Here is a 23,963-nt window from a genome sequence, read left to right as displayed (position 1 = left end):
TGGTAAAATCATCCCTTCCCCCCATGCCCCCAAAATGTCAAATGTCATATACTTTTTCTTTCTGACTTGGCAGTGAAATCAGAAATTGTAGGTAGTTTGTTATGAGGTAATGTTTTGCTTATTTCCTTTTAAGAAAAAGTACTGTGAGAAAAGAAGTGTTTAGATATATTTCCTTGAGTGTGCTAGCTAGTGAAATTGGTCCCCCATAAAAACTGTGGTGGATTTATGTAAATGTTCTGAGAACCCCATGGATATCCATAGTGTGATAAATCAACATACATGTAATTCAGAATATGCTATACCAGAAAATCAAGACTTTTTTTAAATTGTCAATAGTATTTTCAGTTATAAATGGATCTCAGAAAATTACATGTTATCAGTAAGCTCCGTAATTTAAAAATAACTCATTTTCTTTTATTTTTGAGCATCTTTCTCATTGGGACTAAGAATGGCACAATTTATGTTGTTTAGTGGGATGTAAATTGAAATTGGAAAAATGTTCAGATAAAGTAACACAAAATTTTGTTGTGATCACACTAAAAGATTGTGTACTTTAAGTTTTAAAACAATTAGAAAAGTTGCATAAGCTTTTTAATATAAACTGCTTTATGATTTACAAGGCATTTTTCATATGTGTTTGTTTATCTAATCATAACAATCTACAGCTGGTATGATATCTCCATAAGAAAAACAGGCTAAGGTAGGGTGAGCAGTTCACCCAAGGTCACACAGTTGGTAACTGGTGGGAGCTGGGAGTTAAAAAGAATATTGGTGGTATTCTGGTTTGCTAAAGCTGCTGGAATGCAAAATACAGAAATGGATTGGCTTTTACAGTGGAGTTTTATTCACAAATTTACAGTTCTAAGGCCATAAAAATGTCCAAATTAAGGCATCAAGTGGTACATAACCTTCTCTGAGGAAAGGCCAATGGCATCCAGGGTCCCTCTGACACATGGGGAGGCCCATGGCTGACTGTGCTGAACCTTTTCTCCCAGGTTTAGCTTCAAGTTTCAGTAGCTTTCTCCAAAATGTCTCTGGGCTTCTGTCTCAGGTCCTGTGGGTCCTAGTCTGACTCTCCTGGGAGCAAACTCTGGATTACATCTCTTGGCTTCTCCTTAAGCTTCTCTGCTTGTTTCTCCCAGGGCATTTCTGCGTAAGTGTCTCTGGGTTCTCACTTATCTTCTCCCTTCATCTGTTAGCTTAGCATCTCCAAACATTTTCTCTCTCTGTCTCTCTGTCTCTCTCTCTCAAGATCTACCTTGAATGGGTGGGGTCACACCTCCATGGAAATACTCTAACAGTCCCACCCACAATTGGGTGTGTCACATCTCCATGGAAACAACCTAAACAAAATGTCCACCCACAAGAGTGGATTAAAAGAACATGGTCTTTTATGGGGGATATAACAGATTAAAACCAGAACAGGTAGGTTCAGTGGCATTTAGAAATGTATTCATAATTTTCTTAGATTTTGTTAAAGGACTTATTCATAATCATAATGCTTATTAGAAAATCCCCAAATAGTATTTGCCATTTCGTAGTTTGTAAAAAAAAATTATTACATAGTAATATATGATGTTTGTGAAATATATAAATCATGTTTTCCGTAATGAATTTGAGATCCTAGTGTGGTACAAAGATGGAGATGTTCATCAGATTGTTGAAAATTCAGGATGGGTATTCAGGAGAAATGCTGGAGTTAAAGATATAATTATATGAAGAGGTAGTTGAATGGAATGATGAGGTCTGAGATTAGAACCTCATAAACCAGTGGGCAGAATTAACCAAACAAACATCCTTATCTTCTCACTAGACTTAGTTTTTTTTGAAAGCAAAGAATATTTTGAATTTAAACACTAGATAGGTATTTGTTAATTGGTTGTTTCAATCTGTATCATTTATAACAAATAATAGACTAAATATCATTTATAACAAATAATGGACTTGGCTATTTGGAGACTGTTACATTTTTCTAAATATTCTTTACCTCTTTTGTGTTGACTTTTAGCACGACCACATGATTTCTTCGATGCACAAACACTGGATGCGATAAGACATCGGGCCATATGCTTTAACCTCTCAGCTCATATAGAAAGTTTAGGGAAGGGACACAGTGTTGTTTTTCATAGTACTGTAAGTATTCTATGTTTTTAAAAAATTATATGCATCAGTTTGCAAACAAAGTATATTTTGACTTTTATAATCATTTCTAAATTGCTCCATCTAGGAAAAACTAGATAAAATTTTTTGCTTTATTATTTACCAATATTTTAAAAATTACTTGTAATGTTACTTATTAAGCAAATATTTCCCACAATTATACATGTTTATTATTAATTGAATATTTTGACCTTTAGTTTGAGCTATTTAGGAATATCAGAGTGACACACCTTAAAGTGGAAATGGCTTTGAACCACTGGATGTTGGAAGACCAGGCTCTAACCTTAAGTAAATTAGGTGCCTTTTCTCCACCTCTGGAATGAGAAATTTGTAAAATTAGAATGTGAGACTCCTTTTAGGTTTAAAAATTTTCATTCACATTTCCGTGTGCTCCATGCAACTGGCACCCCCACCCCCACCCCCAGCAATCCCCTGCACCCCTAACTTAAACATCCAGGGTTTATGTATATTACATAGAAAATAATGTTGGCCATCAAATGAAAGCCTTGTGAGGGAGGGAATTTTTTTTCTGTTTTGTTCCACTGATGCTTAGAATTGTCCTGGCACATACAGCCTGGCACATACAGCAGGCATTCAGTTTATTTGTTGAGTGACAGTGTTATTCAGCATAGAAGAAAATCCTGAAATTTGAAGAGCACTAAATGCAGTTTTTTTGTTTTCTGTTTTTTTGCTTTTTGGTTAAGTAAGAGTTAATAGAGAGTTGTTTTTTTCTTTCCATGTCCCTTTGCCATTTTGTTTATCTACTCATCTTTGAATTGGCATAGTTGGTGTAGTAGAGGTTAATTATTGACCAAATTCTTCGAGATTTGAATCTCTGGAAAAGAGACTGTTTAATTTTGGCCTTTGAAATGTAAAATAGTATTAAATTTGGGTTAATTTAATTTTTATATTTCAATCGGTGCATGAGAATTTAATGATAAGGTCAGTGATATTATCAGTATCTGGTTTGGTTTGAATCTCTTTTATTCCATCTCCTATGATAATGTAGTTTCTTGTGTTTTTATTTTTCTTTTATATATACTTGCCTCCTAAGTATTTAACTTTTTTGTTATTGATGCCTACTCATTTTAATGTGCACGCTTACCTCCATTACTTCCCTCTTCTTTTTGATTTCTCACCTATCAGACTCACCTTCTTTATTTAGGCCCCCCATCCCCTGTATCCCACCTATTATTTTTTTTGCCTTTTTAATGTAAAAAGCTACTGCCCACACCACTATTATAACAGTCTGCTGTGCCTGGTCTCCCTGGCAGGTTTTTCATTTTAAAGATAAGGTTAATGTTCTAATGGTGTGTTTTTGTGGATTACTGCCATGGGATTTGAATGGTATAATTTCCTAGCCTTTTATTAAGGAAGATTCAAAATGGAAATATTGTAATATTCCTTTTTTTATGTGTTAAAATCTCACTCTAGGCTAGACTGAAATCTAGGAAATACAATTTTGTAAGGCCCATTCAGATCGCATGAGCCAAGAAAATCACAAGTAGTGGATTTTCTTTATGGAATAAATTTAAAGGGAGACATGCTTGGTATAATGTAAGGGAAATTATTAAATATGCCAAAATTAAATGAGATTGAAAGTGTTTTTAGTTACCACAAAACCACCACTGCCTCCTGACTCAGATCTTTTCAGATGAGAAAACTGGGGGTTTCAGAGGTTATGTGCCTTTTCTAATGTGATAGTAATGGTAGTACTATTCGTGGGGTTTGTGGACTATTCATGGATTCCAGGGTAAGAACTCTTGTATTTAGACTGAAAAGTTTGGCATTAAAAGGAAGGTAGAAAAGAGAACAATAGTTACATATCCATAAACTTAGGGTAGAATGTGGATTTGAAAATTAAGCAAAAGTGAGGCTCTGAGGGAGAGAGTGAAGAATTAAAGAAATGTAAAAGCAGTTAAGAGGTGGAAGAATTAGATATAGAGAAAGGGAACCTTTTCTGAGATAGGAAAACATGAGAGGTTTGAGTTGAAGAAAGATTCTACCATACTTAAACTCTTTTTAAAGAATATAGGACATGTAGTTATCTAAATAATTTAAGGTTGGAAGGGGAAAAAAATGATAGGATTTGAAGTGAAGAAAGGGTTAAAATGGCTGTTTTGGCAATTTTGCTGTGATTTAGCAAGAGCATAGGTTTGCCTGGGCAGGGATGATGAAGTCCTTTGAAATTTGGTAACAGATTTATGATGTGATAGGTTTGCAATTGTTCTTTTAAAAAAAGGTAAGTTAAATGTGGTCGTCAGGCCTAGATTGTGCCATTAGACAGGTCTTATTTGTTCATTCAGTTAAACTTTGAGCACCTACCTGTGTGTCAGGAACTGATAATACAGAAGTGAACAAAACAGATTAAAAAAATAAAAAATGCCTGCATGCTACTAGAATAGACTCAGTAAACAAGAGACATTAATAAAATTGTGAAGAACTGGAAGATGTGAAGATATGAGCCATTTAATTATTAGGGGGATGTGCATCAAAGTCAGAGCACACTTAGTCAGGTACAGTATCCTGAGGTGGGAATATACCTGGCATGTTTGAAAATTATGGAGGAGGTTAGTGTGGCTGGAGGGAATGAATGAGGCCGAGAGTGTAGCAGATGTCTCAGAGGTAATCGGGGAGGATCTTGTTAGACTAATACCTTGTTTTTTATTCTCTGTGTGATGGGACACTATTGAAGGAAATTGAGTAGCCATAGTCTGATTTGGTTTTTTATTTCTTTAAATAATAATCTCATGGAGTTAAAGTTTATGTATAATAAACTGCATCCATTTAAGTTATACAATTCTAGGAGTTTTGACAGTTTTATTCACTTTTGAAACCACCACTACGGTTAAGATACAGAACACTCCCATCACTCTGAAACGTTTCCATGTGTAGCTTTGCCTCAACCCCCCTGCCCTAGAGAACCTGCTGATTTAATTTTTTCTTTTAATATGCTCACTTTGGTTTCTATGTTGAGAACAGGTTGTAGGGGGTCAAGGGTGGGGAAAAGGGGGATAATGAGTCTTTTTAGTATCTCAAGTGAGAGATGATAGTGCTGATAAAATTTATTGATTGATCGGATGTCAGGTTTGAGAAAGATGAAAGGATGACTCCAGGGCTTTTGACTCAGGCATCTGTAAAGATAGAGTTGCCTTTAATAGAGATGGGTATAACTGGGGAGAAGCAACTATCAAGATCTCGAATTTGGACACATGGTTACCATTCAGGGCATCCATTGGCTCTGTCATGTAGACAGGTGGATGTATGAGTTTGGAGTTCAGAGGAGAGGTGTGGGCTACAGATGCACAAATATTGGCGTTTTCATCATATCACTGGTATTTAAAGGTATGAGACTAGATGAGATTACATAGGGACTAAATGTAGACAGAAAAGAGACATCCAAGGATTCAAGTTTGGGGCCCACCACTATTAATGATTTAAAAGTAAATAGATCTCATGAAATAGGGATCTAGTAATGAGTAAAATCTCTGCATATAAGGGAATAGTGATGATGGTCCTTGTTACGAGATCCTCAGGCTAAGAATAAAGATGGTCAAAAAGAAGTCAACAAAATGATAGAACTAAAAATAGTGGCAATGATATTAGGACACTGAAAAGAAAATTAAAAGATTGGGGTCAAAATAATCTGTGAAGATGAAAATGAGTTTTCTAGCTATGAAAACATCTGAGAGGACTTAAGAGTACTGTATGATGAATGGAATGAATTAAAAATCTGTGGAGTAAGTGATTTGGCACCTGTCAGTAATATAGGGGGTCAGGTGGAGAGGGGGAACCAGAGGTACCTAAACTGAGGAAAAGTCAGAGGTAAAGTATAATCTAAAGAATGAGTTTTGCTGGGGCAAAGAGGTGAAGGGAAGAGACATTCAGAATGGGAAAAGGTCTTTGGGGGACACAATAAAAAGCTAGAAAGAAGTAGATGAGCAAGTTCCATGGCTGGGAAGGTTTTAATAGAGACAGTCTATATTCAATAGAAGTGCGTAGTCAGAATGTTCAATAATACCTGCAAATTTTTTTCCTTGTTACCAGATTATTTTTATAGGAAACAATCATACTAATGATTCCTGAGACACAATTTTGCCCCCCCCCCCCAAATTTATGCAAGGTACTAAACTGTGCAGCTTGTCTAATTTGTGTTATATTTTAATTGAAACATTTTCTTTCCCCTTCTCCAGAAGAGGTCAGCAGAATCCTTGTTACTAGTCATTTGGCTTGTTGTGCTTGGTGGTTTTGCATTTTTTTTTGCAAAACATTACACAATTTTTATTATTAAATGAGAAAATCTCATTTGTTACATCGTCACATTGCTAGTCAGAGAAACGCTGCAGTGATGAAGAAAGTCAGTGTTGGATCAACCAAAGTCCTCATTTCTACAACATTCATTTACAAAGAAATAATGTTCAACACAGCCCAATACAACATTCTTGGTTTTCTTCATATTGAAGTCCCCCCCCCAAAAATCATCTTCTAATGGGGTATTTTACTACGTAAATTTACTAAATAAGTTTACTAAATTTAGTAAATTTAGTTCTTCATTTTTACAATTCACCCCCAAACTGTATGAGAGCTGTATCACACTAAATTTTCTAAAGCTGTTAGGAAGTCCTTCACACATCATCTGATGTGTCACTGCTACTTGCCTCTGTGTCATCATTCTCAATAGTAGGTTTGAAAGTGCTGTTTTTCCAGGGTCCAAATTTGAAGTCACAGATCAGGCCATTTTTAAAAATAACCATTTTTTTTCATACCATTCTTCTTTAACTGTTCACTAATAACTTGGAATTCTCTCATTTCATTCTCAGTGAAAGGAGCACATTTCATCATTTTCACTGTCTTCTTGCCAGCGCATCTCCTTTAACAACCTGTGTTCTGCCTCAAGTGAACTTGAAAGAACATCAGTTTGTGGAAAGGTTGAAGACCTAATGATCTGTTGGGAAATCACCAAAGCATTGCCATTCTCTTGTGGAATTTCACTTTCATCAAAGTTTCGGTTTATATCCCTCTCTTGATGAGTACTATTGCTGTTATGCAAAAAAATGAGTCGTCATCCTTCTATGAGCCAGCATGACTTTCATCTTCTTGTTCCTCTTCTACTCGGTCTCTTTTCAGTGCTTTCAGAAATTCACTCTTCTTAGTGTGCATTCCTGTAAGTTTGGTTAGATGAGGCTGCTGATTAAGTTTGTCAACAGGTGAAGAGGACTTTGAGCGGTTACACTCTTTCACTGAATTTGTTGATGAACTAAAATTCTTGGCAGTTGGTTTGAAAGCATTAAAGTTGTCAATACCATATGTAGACTCATGAGGGAAAGAAGTCCCAACTTTATTTCTTTATTTTGGCTTTTCCATTGTGTAGGTTTTGTAGGTGAAGCAATAGGTTTAGGGACTAAGCCTTTATAAACACTTGGACCAGTCCCGTTCTTAACTGGCTGTGACTGAAGCTACTGGGAATCCAGATAGCTGTAAGTCTTTTGTATTACCTTTCTTAATGACCAGCATTCTTGGAGCCCTAGATTTAGGATTTGGAGGATATTCTAAGAGAGGAGCTTGGGAGATTTTTTTGGTTGTGTATGTGTGTGTCTGGGCATGTAGGCCCCATACACCTGCAGCTAAGGATTTATTCTGATTTGGTTCTCTCTCATATTCAGGATTTAAAGATGAAAAATCCTCAGCCTCAAACTGTGTTCTCTCTTGTCCTCTTTCCTCCCAGTTTCATTGTCAGGTATACTGTTTTCATGCAGTCCTTGGCTTTTTCCAGAATGGAAAATACTGCTATGAGAACGGGAACTTCCACCATGGTATCCCTCTCGATGATTTATGTTTTCAGTACCATTTCTTCCATGCATACGCCATCCATTTTTTCTTTCCTTCCAAAGTTACCTCCGTTAGGATGCCCAATACCAGAATCAAAGCCATCTGAAGAGTTATGGCGCCGATGATTCACATCATAACGATTTTCTGTCCATGAAAAGTTGTCAGAATCCTTTTTAAAATTCAGTGATGACTTTGTTGATGATGATGGAGAGGAAAATTAAGCCAGGCTGTAGCGAAGTCTCGCTGAACCATTTAGGTCCAGTCTCTCCCACTCAGTGAAACAAGGCTTCAGCACCTCATGGCAAGTCCAAATTCCAACAGGACCGCACAGGGAGGTGTTAGTTCTTTTCTTGTAATCTTTGTTTTCCAATTTGTTTTTTTATTTTGTATTCTTTGAAATAATATCCAAGTTCTTTGAAGATGCTTATCCTAAGACTATTTGACATAGAGTTACTTCAAGTCAGCTACCCATACTTCTGTTTTAAAGTTTTCATATGGCTATCTCCAGAATTAGCCAAGTTCCTTGAATTTAAGATTTATAAGTCTTCTGAAGCCTGTCTTCTTTATTATTCCATGTACTTGTCACTGTTGTACTTATCCACTCCAAATGAAATATCCAATTTATGAGCCAAAAAGCAAAAACAAAAAGAAAATTTCACATCTGAAAAGCATCCCTAAACATCAGCATATATGGGGAAACACATAGCTATCTCATTACTACCATGCTGCTAGGAAACTGCAATATTTTAAATTTCCATGTAAATTAAAGATAAAAGGAAAAAACTCTGTACTCTTTCAAGTCTTCATTTAGAAAAGCTGTCCCATTGTGATATGAAAGGGGTTGAGATAAAAAATTCCTAAAACTTTTAGTAAATGTAAAAAAAACTGCCATGAACCTTCGGGACTATTTAAGCAGTAATATGAAACTGCAGAAACTACTCAATACACAGATCAAACATATCTTACAGTTTTGGGTGAAGAACAACGGGGTGGGTAGTGGGTGGGTGTGTGTGGAAAAATTCAACCAGCTGAAATACTTTAACCAGTTATATAATCCGTTTTGAACCAAAATACCGAAGAAATGCCTAAGGCTCTTTTTAAGTAGCTTGTTGAATTGTTTACTATTATTGATTCACTTCAGAGATGATCCTTGCCAATGTTAATAAACTTCTGGGGCAAAATTATCCAAAACCATTGTAATTCCAAAATGGCCACTTCAACCATCCAGGGCCTTTAACAAAACCTAGAAGATGATCTTCATATTTGAGTAATTCGATCACCTTCTGCCCCACCAGAGGTGCCCCGGGCCTGGGGGTATCACTGCGTTCGATCCCGGGAGGAGGCTTTCGGTACTTTGAATAATCCCCTTTTGCCGCTTTTCTCTCCCCCACAACCAGCCTCAGTCCCAAAATGGCGCCGACCCTATCCGCAATGTTCTGGGCCAAGCCTGGCCAGATCGAGAAGGTGGCCTTTGCCTTGTTTTTATATCTTATTTCACTGTAGAGGTATTCTGTTTTAGAATCTCCAGATCCATCCTTGGGCTTTTATATTAATCTCTTTACCAAGCCTACATTAAAAATTTATTTAACTATGGATTTTTAAATAATGGGCATAGAAAGTGTTGTTTTATTTTTGTTTAGAATGTTTCTTATTGCACAAGTGTTATTGAATCTAATGTGGTTTCGGGATGACAGATTATTTTGAGGCAGTTTGAACTTAAACTTGGGAAAATGTTGAGTGTTAGATTATTAAAACATTAATATGCCAACTTTGTTAAGTGGAAATTGTGAAGTATGGCATTTTGATCTGTTTTTATTTTATGTAAGAATTAATTTAATTTTCAGAATCTGGTCATGAATTGCAAGTATATTGTTTTTTTTACACTTACATGATTTTTTTTTTTTTTTCAGAGTGATCCACTATTTAATTTAGGTAGATTACCTGAGATTGGATTTAAGGATCAAGTGGCTAATGTTTCATTTAAAATAAAACAAAGAAACAAAACATCCCCAAGCAAACAGTAAACCCTTTCATGATAATTTAGAGACTTTCCTTCTCAGCTTTATTTTTTTGCTGTTTATTTAGACCCTTGGTTGGCCAGTATAGCTCAACTACAGACTTTGTAGATGATAAAACAATCAGCATTTTCAGTCCCTTAATTACTAACAATATGGCTTTAATGTTTGGCCACACAACACTTCTTAAATCCTTTTCTCTCTTTTTCTTTTGGTGAAAATATTTGATAAAGGTGAATTTGAGAAAAGGTTATTTTAAAAATGTGATTAGGATTATATGAGAAATAAGAAAAGTAGAAGAAAAAGTTCTACGCCATGCCACCATTGCCAAACCAAACTGTGTTTTTGTTTTTGGGGTACTATTGCACTAAGGATTTTTTCTTTTACTTTTATGAGTTTGATTTACATAGAGTATTACAAACTTGATGTGTACAACTCATACACCTAATTGCATGTAAGTTTTTGTTTGGTGTTTAAAATAGTCATAATTGTGTTGTACCTTCTGAGATTGCATTTTTACTTTTTAACATTTGTAAACTTAATTTTAAATGACTGTAATAGTCCACTGTCATTATTTGTGTACAGTCTCCATTTATGGCAGAAATTTTGGGTCAGTACCTGTTGCAGATTTGCAATATTCCCCATTCTCTTGGAGAAGATATGCTCATAAAGAAATGACAATACAATGAAATATATACCTATGTAAAGTAAGCTATCAGCATATTAGAGGTACATAATAGGGTCACTTAATCCATCACTGGGGTTGGGGGTTGAGGAAGTGGGGATGATAATTCATCATAATGCATGTTTCCTAGAAAGCATGTATCTGTGTATGAATGTAGGTGGAAGTGATGTGGAGACTGGAGTAAAAATTTGGTGTAAACTTTATTCACCCTGAAACCTTTAGTTGTTTGGTAATTGCCCAAGTTAAAAGTAAGGAATAAAAGAATGAAGCATATATACCTTAAACATTTTAGCTAAGTATACGAATGAGTATTTATTTGTCATTTGTTTTCTATAGGGCCAAAGTCCTATATAGAAATTGGAATATAGATGTGCTAATTGCAGTTCTCAGTTATATTACTTAAATAAACCACACTTTTAAAATACACATAGTCTAATGGCTTGCAGCTTTTATTTATTTAATATGGAGCCAGAACTTGAAGATACTTGTAAATCCATTAGAGCTATCCAAATGCGTGGATCTTTGAGATGTTTTATGAATCTTCTCTTAAATCTTTTACTGCAACACATCCTTCTTCATGACTCCTCTTTGTCAAATCTTTAAAAAACTTTCAACTTATTATTAATTTTAATTTTTAGGGAAGTTATACTTTACAGAAAAATCACACAGAAAACACAGATTTCCTATATACGTCCCTATTAACTCCTTGCATTACTTAAGTTGATTTTAACTATAGTCCATGGTTTACATTAGGGTTCACTGTTTGGCTGATATATGAGAGCCATTCTCCCTGTAATTTATGTGCGTAGTGCACAGATAGCCAGGAGGGTTGGTTCATCTGGTGAGTTGGAAATTGGATGAGAAGGCTTCTTTATATGTCTCATAGTTTGGGAATTGCTCAATATATGGCTGGAAGAGTTGGAGGCAGAAAACATTAAAAATGAGGCTGAAGAGGCCAGATCATGAAGAGTTTGTGCATCATACTAAGAGTGACCTTAACCTCAGTGCTTAGGGGAACCTTAAGAGTTTTAGTCAGGGAAGTGCTATCATTGAATTTGTGTTTTGCAACAAGCACTTTAGGTATTGAGTGGATAATGGCTTTGGAGACTGGGGAGGTCCATAAGATTGGAGGCCTGAACCAGGGTTTTGGCACCTTGGTTAGAGATAAAAGAAGTTATTAAAGAAAACAGATAGTAGATCTTAGTAATTGGATGCTTGCTTTCCCTGTTTTGGGACAGAAGTGCTCAAAGTTATTCACTGCAAAGCGAACATCTTTGAATATAAAGCTTTTCCTGGTTTCAGGTTTATTCTCTTAGGATAGATTCTTAAAACTTTGAATTAATTCATTTTATGCTAAACATTGCTTTAGTCCAGAAGTGCAAAAGGTGAAGAGTCCTTACTTGCGTGGAGCTTTCAGTCTTGTGGGAAGGACTAAGGTTTGAATGCTACAAATCAGAGATTGTCAGGATGTTTTGGTGGTCAATTTCTGGTCCAGGATATGAACACTTCTTGATTATGGTCAAAGTGCTTTTTAGATGATAAATACTAAAATGAGGTTTTCAGATTGTTTTTATGATTTTTTTTTTTCCTTTTCATGTCGTTACTTAGGTAATAGCTAAGAGAAAAGAGGACTCTGGAAAGATTAAACTTTTGCTTCATTGGATGCCTGAAGACATGTAAGTGTCTGAAATACTATATGTGTAGTTAATAGATCAATATATTATTTTTCTTAAAACCCTACCTGCAAAAATTATTATTGAAATTAAACTGCACCATATTGAGGTTGTCAGAATTAGAGAGATACCTGTGAAACACGTAAGAGTGCCTGACTCAAGGTATAAGCTCTAAAATTTTAGCTATTTTAGGATATGATTGTTTTAGGAATTTTAAGAACTTTGAAATAGTATGCAAGCAGCTTTAGTCATGCCTTTGTTTTAATTATTTATTAAAAAATTTTCTAAACATTTTTGAGCACACAATGAATGATATTTTATAGAAAAAACAATAGGTCAGTTGGCAGCAGCCATTACAATTTTCTTTGAATTTCAGTACTGTTTTAGAGCAGTTCTGGCCTAGATGTTCTTTACTTTTAGATATTCCCTGTTTGATTTCCCTTCTTTTTAAATTTTTTTTTTCACTTTTCATTCTCTTGTTACAAAAGGTAATGAAGTTGTATCATAGAAATTTTGGACAAAATAGATGAGCACCAAGAAGAAAATGAATTTAAATGAATGGAATCTCTTTGTATAGACTACCTATTTTAGAAATTAACTATTTGTAGTTAACATTGGTCCTTGTCATTAAATAATTTTCTACAGTATTGTTTTCCAAATTCTGCTCTAAGGTAATGTCGATAGGTATGGTGTGAATTAAGAGTTCTTAAACAGATTTGAGAAATTTACAGTGCACACTAGCATATTAAAGTAAAGAAGTTGATTTAACTTTTTTTTTTAATCCTGTGGTTAGCAAACTTCCATAAGTATGGAACATTTCCACAATGTCTCCCCTGACCCCTGAATTAGTCTACAATGGTTTTGTGGAAATGGTACTTGAAAATATTTTGAAATGACCATATAAAATTAATTTTACTCCTTTTTGCTGAGCATTAAAGTTAACCATTTTTTCCCTACTGTAAAAAAGTGATATGAAAATTTCTATGTTAATACAAACTATGCAAAATGTTACGGTTTTTGATAGAAATTGCCTTGAAAGTTTGAACCAATTGATTGTGTTACATTAGAGAGCTTATTTCCCTGGCTTATCAAGAACACTGGCCATTATTCTCTTTTAAATTTTATGTTTCTTTGATTACAAGTAAGGTAATTTGGGAACTGTTCATTCCTTTGATGAATTGATTGTATTCTTTGTTTCTTCCTCTCCCTTGTTTCCCTAATGAGTGTTCATTTGTTTCCTACTGATTGTAAGAGCTGTTTTTACATTATGGTTATAAACATAATTCCTTTAAAATATAACCAGCAAATTCAAATGTCTGTATCCATAGTTTTTGAGGATTTGTCAGTCCAAATATCAAAATGCTTTTATTTGGATTTCCCTGTAAGATTAAATGCTTTGAATTCAGAACTTTGGTCATAGATGGTCGTTTCTGTTTTTTTCTTTCTTTCTTTTTTAAGTGGAGTGTAGTCTTGTGGGAATTTCACTAATTTTTTAATTAAGAAAACATATCAGGATTCCATCAAGTCAAGCTCAAATATGAATTTTACTTATGAGCTATAGCCAGCAGCGCATTGTATTTACTTTTCCAAGTATCATATTGCTTTGCCACCAAAAATTACTAATTCATTCTTAAATTCATGCCTAAAATTTAGCCCTGCCATTTCTTAGCTGGGACTCCATCTCCCAGTACTTAGGTAGATTACTGAGCTTCCCTGGCTTTTAAGAAGCTTGTTAACCTAGATGGCCCCATCAAACCAGCTGAAAAGACTGGTGAAGTGAAGTTATATGAAGGATAAATCTGTAAAGTTGTTATTTTATTGATGTTAGAATTTAAATAATTTTAACAGTAAAGTAATTAATATTATATGCTTTATTCTTTATTTTAGAATATAAGCATTTGATATCTCTTCCATCCCATTTTTCAAGAATCAAAATTTTAATATATTGTTCAAAAACTGTATTCTTGAATAGAGCCATTTCTTTTGTTACAATTATACATTTGCCATTTATTTTGGAGATGAAGAAATGACTTGTTTTTATTAATTTGTAGTCTGCCTGATGTATGGGTGAATGAAAGTGAACGACATCAATTAAAAACTAAAGTAGTTCATTTATCAAAACTACCCAAAGATACTGCCTTGCTTTTGGACCCAAACATATACAGGTAATTTAATTCTTGACTTAATGCTTTGCTTTTTGAATTTTAATCTTAAGTCTCCCTAAATTTTTGATGTAAAATTAGGACTTATTTTTTAAGTAATAAATTTAAATACTAAGCTTAATTTACATTTGGGTGCTTTGTCTATAGAAATTATGTAACAAAGAGTTACAAATCATAGAGTACAGAAAGACAGTATTTTGGTGACATTTATTTGGCACTTTGATCTCAAGTAAATTAGGTTGTAATTTACACAGTATTTTGAAAACAAGTGTCTTTTGTTTAAGTGTGTAATTTTTTTTTTTATAAAATCAGCCTTTTGTGAACCTGGGAATGTATCACCTGTGTCCTAAGTATCGTAAGTGGTTGAATTTTTAAAAATTTATACTCTTCCCAGTCTTTAGCAATTAAAGTTTTGCTGTGTTTGTTCTTTAAGAAGTGGCTCAGAGTGTTATATTGCTAATGATTTTCTGATCTGACCTTTGTTTTAGTGTGCTGTGCTTATGAAGGTATAGGGGGGGAAAGGAGAAGAGACCAACATTTCTGACTATGTGCTGAGTCACTTTGCTAGGTGCTTTACATATACTTCATCCTCACAGCAGCCCTGTGAAGTAGGTGTTACTATCTCTGTTTTACAGATTGGAAAACTGAGGCAAGAGGTTAAATATCTTGCCCAAGATTGCACAGATAGTATGTGGCATAACTCTATCCTGCTTTTTTCCAAATGACACACACTAGAGTGATTAAAAAAGTGGTGGAAATGTTTAAAGCCAGGTTTTAAAAGACAGTCTTAATGAACTTACTTTAATTTTTATGTATTTTTAAATTTTAATTTAACATATATTTTACATAGGAATAGGTTGGACAGGTTAATGATACAAAATATATTCTAAGCTATGACAAACTTTCTTATGCCCAAATTGGAGCAAGTAAACAATTCATTCCATGAGATAACTTTTTTGGATTGGTATTCAAAAAATGGGATTCCTTCAATTTGAGCTATCTTTTGAAAATGAAATTCTAACATAATAGGCCTTGCCATGAAGAATTATTGAGACTCTTGAATTTTACCTGGTCCCAAAAAATTTTTTTTAGATATCCTTTGGTAAAAGTGCTGTATAGTAATACTTGTTCTTTGTGGAATGAGAAGGGTTGTCAAGAAATTAACTCCTAAGGGAGAGGATTGAAGAAACTCCAGTACTAAAGATGGGAAAATCACAACTTATCTTACTCTTTATAAAGAAAAATAATTGAATATTTTTTGTTTACTGATATGTAAGTTCGTGTTTATTTCTGTTTAGTCTTTGGGACATGGTAATCGAATTTCATATTGTAAAAGAGTTACAACCTCTTTAGGAGAGCTGTTCTGTCATGAGAACTGGTTACATCTTTCAGGCAAAGGGTCCTGGATCTTAATTGTAAGATTAAGATTAATCTTTGTGTGTTTCTGCCTCACGTTCTACTTTCCTCTGTCTAAGAGTCTTCCTTTTTCACAGAACCAGCTTATTTTTGCCACTTCTGTACTACGTAGGAAGCACCTTAGATATTTTAGTGAAAGTGACTTAAAAATACATCATTCAGGCTCAAAACTAATGTCCAAATGTGCATTGGAATCCCATGGCATAAAATTTATGGTTGTACAGTTATTAATTTCATTATTTTGGAATGAAGATGTTATAAAGGAAAATTTAGGTGCTTCTGTAGATCTGATTTTCCTTAAGTGTAACAACAACAAAAAAATCTTAAAATTTAATTTTGATTTTAAAAGTTTGTGCTTCTATTCTGGAAATAACTGTCTGCTTTAAAGTGGAATAGAGTCAAAGCCCCCAGTATAGCATCTTTACTTGATTCTGGATTTTGAATGGGTAAACTTCTGGAACTAAGCAAAAGAGAAAAAACATAGTTATTCCCACTGTTTTTAGGAGAAATAATTTTCTACTGATGTATACCTCAAAATGAAAACATGACAAGCCTTCCAGAAAAATTTTTAACCTCGAAATGAGGCTAAAACAACATATTTATTTGGGATGTTGTAAACATGAGTTTTAAAATACTGGTTGGTTAAAATGCGTATTTAAACATGGGATTCTTTCTTAGAAACACATTAGCACACTGCATAAAATGGGTTTATTTAAAACTGAATTTTATGTAACTAAATTTGTACCCATTATATAAGAATGTTTTGGAGATAAATTTAATGATTGATGATCATTGCATTGCCTATATCTTACAAGAATTTTTATTGTCTCTTTTGAAATACCCGATGTGTTTGATTTGGTTGAATAAAATAAAATTCTTCTTTTCTTTTTCTAGAACAATGCCGCAGAAGAGGTTGAAGAGGTAAAAAATAAATAAATACATAAAAAGCAAACAAGCGGGGACACCTGCAGTCTTAGTCACTGACAATGGGTTTAGGAAAAGTTGCACACTAGAGTCAAACCCCTTCCTTATTTTTTTTTTTTTTTAAATCCAGTATTTAGAATTATATTTATGCTTAGTGTAAACATTCTGTGAATGAAGTAGGCTCTTCTGTGGAATATATTAATATATTACTGTATATCCACATGTTCATGGAATGGTACTGTGGGAGACTGAGCAAACACTCTTCTGGCAACTTAGCGGAACAGCTTCTTAGAGGCTTTGCATGCTTGCTGCTTTAAGCTGCTTTTTTTTTTCCCCTTTAGTGATTACAGTAGTTTATATTTGAAAGAAAAAAAAAAATACACGACATGTGCCCTTACAAATACCAAAAGCACTGTAAGGATGTTTGTCTTGACAGTGTCTATTGATTTGATGTCATATTAGGAAATCTTTAGACAATGAAAATTATCAAGAGATAATTTACCTTTCAATTATGATAAATAGATGTGATTGGTTGCCATTTGTGTTCTTTTGCAGAACTCTAAGAAAAGTGTTCAATTTGTATTTAAGCAAACAGTGAACGACATTTACCATCAACTAAAAATTCGTCTATCGAATTAGGGCTGAAAATTACTGTTAAGAGTGTTGCAGTATGTCTGATGGCTCCCTTTTCAGGACTAGGGTTTTCTCATGGAGTACACTATGTTAATATTTACCTTTATAATTAATCTGTTAAAGGTTTTTGAAAAACCTCTATATCAAATGATTTGAATAATCCTCATATTTTCATTTTAACCTATATAAGACTCTAATTGTTTTTTTCTGAGGAAAGCATTTGGTTCTTTGAGTTTTTTTTTCTTAATGTAAGAAAAATTGTATTTTTTTTAAAGTATCTTCAAACTGAATCCTTTATGCACCAAAGTTGGTTTTGAAGAGGAAAATAAAATCACTTTCTTGCTTGGTTAGCAAGAGGCCATATGGATTTTTTTAAACTTAGAAAAATGGAAATATGTGTAACTTGTTAGTATTGTATCAAGAACTGTTGCATAGAGATAATAGAACATTGCTTGTAAATAATTCAGCAGATTTGTAATATATTTTTATATTATGAAATGTACTGTAGATGTTTTTCTAGAGGCATGAAAGTTAAAATGTATATATTATGGTAGAAATAATATTGAAGGATATTGTAATTCACTAGTGCTGCCAGAGGAATTGTTAATAAAGCACCTTCTTTAACAATAAATGTCTTTTGCAGACTTAAGGGACTATGTACTACTGTTAATATCTGAGAACAAAATACATTGAACATCCTTCCAGAAAGTCTTTGAGGGAGGACCTGTACCCATAATCGAATTATGGCACTCATTTCTGACAGTGACCGTGAAATCAATTATTTCCTTACTGTTGGAAGGACATATTGTAAAGTATGTGATTTTATGCAGTTAAACTGCAGACAATACTCCTGATTGAGGAGTTTTCACTTTACTACAGTAAATATAAAAACCAGCAATTTTTACACTAAATTTTTTTAAAGAATAGACAAGAATATAGAATTAAGCCTTTTGTTCCAAAATGGGAAGGGTTCCATGATGCATAAATCATTTCTCATTTGCTTTAAAAAATTAAAAAAAAATGAAAATAAAAATTATGAGAGACTATTCATACAGTGGGTTAGAGAGCTATCTATATACATGAAATGAGTCATATAAAATTAAATGAAGTGCAAATAAAAGCACTGCTACTATAAGACATTCTGGAATGGTTGTTTAATAAGGGTATCCATATGATCTGTAGCAAATGTGGTTTTATTTTTGAAAAGAAAAGCAGTGTGTTTTTGTTTTGTTTTGTTTTGTTTTGTTTTGCTTAAGCACTTCATCAATTGCTTTATTCTGTATCTACAAAGTAATCTGCAGTCTCCTTTGTTCTTTTTTAATTTTGATTTGTTATGAAATTGCCAAATAGAAGTGTTTCAGATATATAGTCTGTATCTGTATTTTTATTTTATTACTTCATGTTCTTGTAAGTCATTTTTAATTGACCGATGATTGTAGACCTTGCCTGAGTATTTTTTCTAATAAAACAAAACAAATTACATTTAGCTTCAGAATTGTAACAATTCAATTAAATTTTAAAATGACACCTGAAAACATGATCTACTATTTTCTTTAGATAAATTAGTTTTATCATTGTGTAGAAATACTATTTAGATATCAAAATCAAATTTCATGGTTATTGATTAGTGCTCAGTTGCTCATGATCTTTCTCTGTGTATCTACCCTTTATCCTTTACTACCAGAAAGAATGTGGAATTAAAATAAGCTGGCTTTGTAACTTACACACATATGCATACATACATACATACATACATACATACATACATACATACACACATACACAATGCAATTATGATTGGGAAATATTGTGGAATTTTAAATTTATAATGTTCATTTATTGATGTCCTTCCGGATCCCCTAATTGGACATTTTTATAATATGTATGGCACTTGAAACAATCTTTTATTCAAAAATCCATGGGCTAGTTGAGCAACTGGTGGGCAAACTACTGCCTATAGGCGTTTCCATTCATTTATTTATTGTCTGTGATTAATTTCTCACTGTATGGGCAGGCAGCATTGACTAGAATAGTCAGACTGTAGGGCCTACAAGCCTAAAATATTTACTATCTAGCCCTTTAAGAAAAAGTTTGCCAAATCCTGGTCTAGTAGATAAAATTTTTGGCAAACTAAACTTATGCTTCACAGTAAGTATTGCAATACTAGTTACCTGCAACAAATGGTGGCTTTTTTTTTCCTTAATAGTTACTAATAGTCCAACATTTCACCATTTGTAGTTTTTGTATTTTGTTTTACTAAATAGGACTAAATGAGATTTTGTAAATCAGATCATGTTTAAACCATATATGGCTTAAGTGGAACATATTGTACAATTTAAAGTTTATTTTTCTAATAAACTTACCTTTTCATATATAAATCTTCCCTAAAGTGGACACCCATTATTCATTACTTTTAAATATCAGATGAAAGAAAATTAAAATGGACAGTATTTAACTCTTAATGCATATTTTAAGTTGGTTGTACTATCATTGAAAGCATTGATAATCATGTCATGAGACCTTTGAGTGTAAAAGTTTCCCCCTTTCACACCTTAGTAAAATGTTTTAAAATATGCAGGTACTCTTACAAAAGATAAAACTTGCCACAAGTATGTAAAACGTCTTTCATTGCTTGCTATTTGAATTATTTTCTTAATATATATTTACCAAAAGTGTTAGATTTTTAAATAAAAAAATATTGGGGACAAATGGTTGAAGAGTTTAAATAGTTGCTGGGGTGCTTTCTATTTAGTTAAAACTTTTTTTTTAAAGTACAGTACTTCTACGTAAGTTCTCTAAAAGGCAAATAGAAATTCTTGGTTTAGATACATTCTTTGATGCTTATATATAGTCTATAAAACAGTCTTATTTTAAGAGAAATGATACATTTTGGGGTTTTTAATTTAAAAAATACTTCTCTGTTATAAAAATAAAATACTCCATAAAGGGATAACATTTTGTTAGAAAATTTCCAGCTTAGTTATGTTTCATTTTTAATTCTCAAAGAATCTTGTAGCCTGGTATAGGAGATTTTCTGATTCCAACCCCACAGCTTTAAAATAAAGTTTCTAAAGATTTTTTTTTTTTTCAAAGTTAGAAGGTTTTATTATCTTATCTAGTGGGTGTGAGCCTCAGTGGCTTTAAGAATGTAGTAATGAAATGCTGGATTGTTATTTTTTATTTTAAATATTTGCATAGTCTAATTTATTTCCTGAATTGAATTAAGTGTTCATGGTGTAATACATGGTTCTGTTAATTTGAAAATTAAAAAGGACCTGTAAGTGAATTAGAGCAGGTGTATTGCAACCCAGATATTTCCCAGGTCAGTATTCTTTCCACTATACCAAATTGTTTCTCACAGTGTGAGAGAGGAAATGAATGTACATTTTAATACCACTCTAAAGTTGCTTGCAGTGTTTCTGCTGTAGTTTTGTGTTGTAGTCCCTAGTTTGATACATGACATAAAATTGGCTCTCAAATATATGTTGAATGAGAATTATGAGTATTTATTACAGTAAGATATTGTGGAGAGTTGACAGCAATAAAACACCAGCAGGGTTGAAATGAACTGGCTTAAGCCATATTCTGCGATAATGTCATACAACTCTTAATGTGACTCTTATAAAGGAACTGTACTTTAGTTTGTCTAAACCTTCTCAGTGTAAAGGATCATTGATGTTATATTCTTGGGTAGTTGTAATAATTTTTTATTTAATTTCAAGTTAATTTTGTTTTTAGTAGAGCCCTATTATGTATATTTATACCAAACCCTCAGTTATTTTTCTATGAGTAACATAGTATCTTAGCATTGTATTTATGATATGAGTCAAGGGGTGCCTCTAAGCATAGCTGCCTGTTGGAAGTTTTTCTGTGGTATTTACCTAACTAACTATATTTGACCATAAAGTAACACTATTTTGAAAGCATTTCCTAGTAGTTGATAATTCTTTGTTTGAATGTTTTGGTCCCAGGGCATTGCTTTACACTTATACATGCACACACACACACACACACACACACACACACACCTGCCAAAGCACTTTTTTTCCTCTTCAGTATTTATGCACTTCACCTAAGGAAATATGTAATGTTTTATAAAATTTACAAATTTATTCTGAAATTACCATGGATTTAAATGTTTCTGTTAAAGAAACTTGCTTTACATATTCATTTATATTTGGGTCCCTCTAATAGTTCTTCTTTGACTATAGAGTAATTGCATGTTTTGGTGTTTTCTTCCTTAAGAAATACATAAAAATTTTTTGAGAATACATGTATATAGGGATTAATAATAGATTATAAAGCTTGAGTTTGATTTGAGAGTTTACTTTCCATGGTTGGACTCCTTGCAAGTAGTTAAGCATCGAATATTGTTGAGCATTGCAGAAGAATGGGTCAGAAGATTCCCAGTTTATGTCCTCTGATTTCAAAAATGGACAGTAAACCTAGTTGGTACCTTCTTAATTTTTTTTTTTATTTTGATACACTTTCAAACTTACACAGGACCATTGCAAAAATAGTAAGTAACCCATATAGAGAACTCCAGCAAATCCCCTACCCAGATACCCAGATCCACCGACTTTTAACATTTTGCCACAGTTGTCATATCATTCTTTTTATCCATCTATCTTTCCATCTGACTGTCCTGCCATCTAACCATCCGTCCATCATCTATCCATCCATCTATTTTCTAATAATCAAGTTGGTATCTTTTTAAAATTAATTTTTAATTGTGGTAAAATATACCTAACAAAAATCATTTTAACCATTCTATTAAGTGGACAATTCTTTAACATCAAGCACATTGGCAAAACTGTAACTTTGGCCACTATTTCCAAACTGTTTTCATCATCCCAAACCCAAGCTCAAACTTATTTAGCAATGACTCCCCATCCCCCTTCTCACTTTATTCCTGGTAACCACTATTCTGCTTTCTGTCTATGAATTGGCTTATTCTAGTTATTTCAGATACGTGAGATTATACGATAATTGTTCTTTTGTGTCATGTTTCACTCAAGAAGATGTCTTCAAGATTCATCCTTGTCATAGCATGTACCAGCACTTCATTTCTTTTTATAAGTGAATAATATTCCATCATATGTATATGCCACGCTTTGTTTACCCGTTTGTTGGTTAATGGACACTGGACACTTGAGTTGTTTCTGTCTTTTGGCTGTTGTGAATAATGCTACTTTGAACATTGATGTACAAATACCTGTTTGAGTCTCTGCTTTCATTTCTTTTGGATATTTACCTAGAAGTGGGATTGCTGAGTCATTTAGTAGATCTATGTTTAACTTCTTGAAGAACTGCCAAATTGTTCCTCAGTTTGGAACAGTGGCTGCACCATTTTATATTCCCACCAACAATGTATGAAGGTTTCTATTTCAATGCATCCTCCTCAATGCTTTTTTTTAATTCAATTTTATTGAGATATATTCACATACCATGCAGTCATACAAAGCGTACATTCATTGTTACAGTACCATTATATAGTTTCAGCACCAAAATTAATTTTTGAACATTTTCATTACCGCCACACAAAAATAATAAGAATAAAAATTACAGTGAAAAAGAACAATTAATGTAATAAAGAACACTGGGTGCCCCCCCCCCTTTTTTGCCCCCATTTTTCTATTCATCCATCCACACTGGACAAAGGGGAGTGTGGTCCTTATGGCTTTCCCAATCACATTGTCACCCCTCATAAGCTACATTTTTATTCAATCAACTTCAGAATTCAAGGGTTGTGGGTTGTAGTTTGATAGTTTCAGGTATTTACTGCTAGCTATTCCAATTCATTAGAACCTGAAAAGGGTTGTCTATATTGTGCGTAAGAGTGCCCACCAGAGTGACCTCTTGGCTCCTTTTGGAATGTGTCTGCCACTGAAGCTTATTTCATTTCCTTTCACGTCCCCCTTTTGGTCAAGAAGATGTTCTCCATCCCACAATGCCGGGTCTGGAGTCCTCCTTGGGAGTCCTATTCCATGTTGCCAGGGAGATGTACTCCCCTGGGTGTCAGATCCCTCATAAGGGGGAGGGCAGTGATTTCACCTGCCAAGTTCTCGCCAATGCTTTTTATTTTCAGTCTTTTAAAATTATAGCCAACCTACTGGGTATGAAGTGGGATGCTGTTTTACTTTTAATTTGCTTTTCTTGAATGGCTAATGAATTTGAGCATCTTTCAATTTCTTATCAGCCATTTGATTATCTTCTTTGGAGAAATATCTGTTCGAATCCTTGGACCATTTTTAAATTTGGCTATTTGTCTTTTTGTTATTGAATTGTAGGAATTATTTATTTATTGTGTATATTAAACTCTTAGCAGATACATAGTTTCCAAGTATTTTCTCCCATTCTGTAGGTTGTCTTGCCACTTTCTTGATAATGTCTTTTGATGCTCAAAAGTTACTAATTTTGATGAAGTCCATTTTATGTTTTTTTTTCTTTTGTTCCTTGTGTTTTT

At 33.5% G+C, this 23,963-nt stretch overlaps 1 protein-coding gene and 1 pseudogene across 1 annotated transcript in view; one reads left to right on the top strand and one right to left on the bottom strand.

Annotated features, from left to right (window-relative positions):
- AEBP2 (AE binding protein 2) overlaps positions 1–18,983 on the top strand; it is an 87,835-nt gene extending 68,852 nt beyond the window's left edge. The window contains exons 5-9 of the mRNA XM_037845638.1: positions 2,009–2,133; positions 12,298–12,365; positions 14,414–14,527; positions 16,835–16,861; positions 17,420–18,983. Coding sequence (XP_037701566.1) covers positions 2,009–2,133; positions 12,298–12,365; positions 14,414–14,527; positions 16,835–16,861; positions 17,420–17,462 — 377 coding nt within the window. The 3' untranslated portion in view covers positions 17,463–18,983. The remainder of the gene's footprint in view (positions 1–2,008; positions 2,134–12,297; positions 12,366–14,413; positions 14,528–16,834; positions 16,862–17,419) is intronic.
- Positions 6,786–8,241, bottom strand: LOC119541604 (annotated as a pseudogene).
- Positions 18,984–23,963: the final 4,980 nt, after the last annotated feature.

This window comes from Choloepus didactylus, chromosome 8 (assembly GCF_015220235.1).
Source record: "Choloepus didactylus isolate mChoDid1 chromosome 8, mChoDid1.pri, whole genome shotgun sequence".
Taxonomy (NCBI): Eukaryota; Metazoa; Chordata; class Mammalia; order Pilosa; family Megalonychidae; genus Choloepus; species Choloepus didactylus.
Note: the sequence above shows the minus strand (reverse complement) of the source record. Positions and strands in the feature narration are given on the sequence as shown.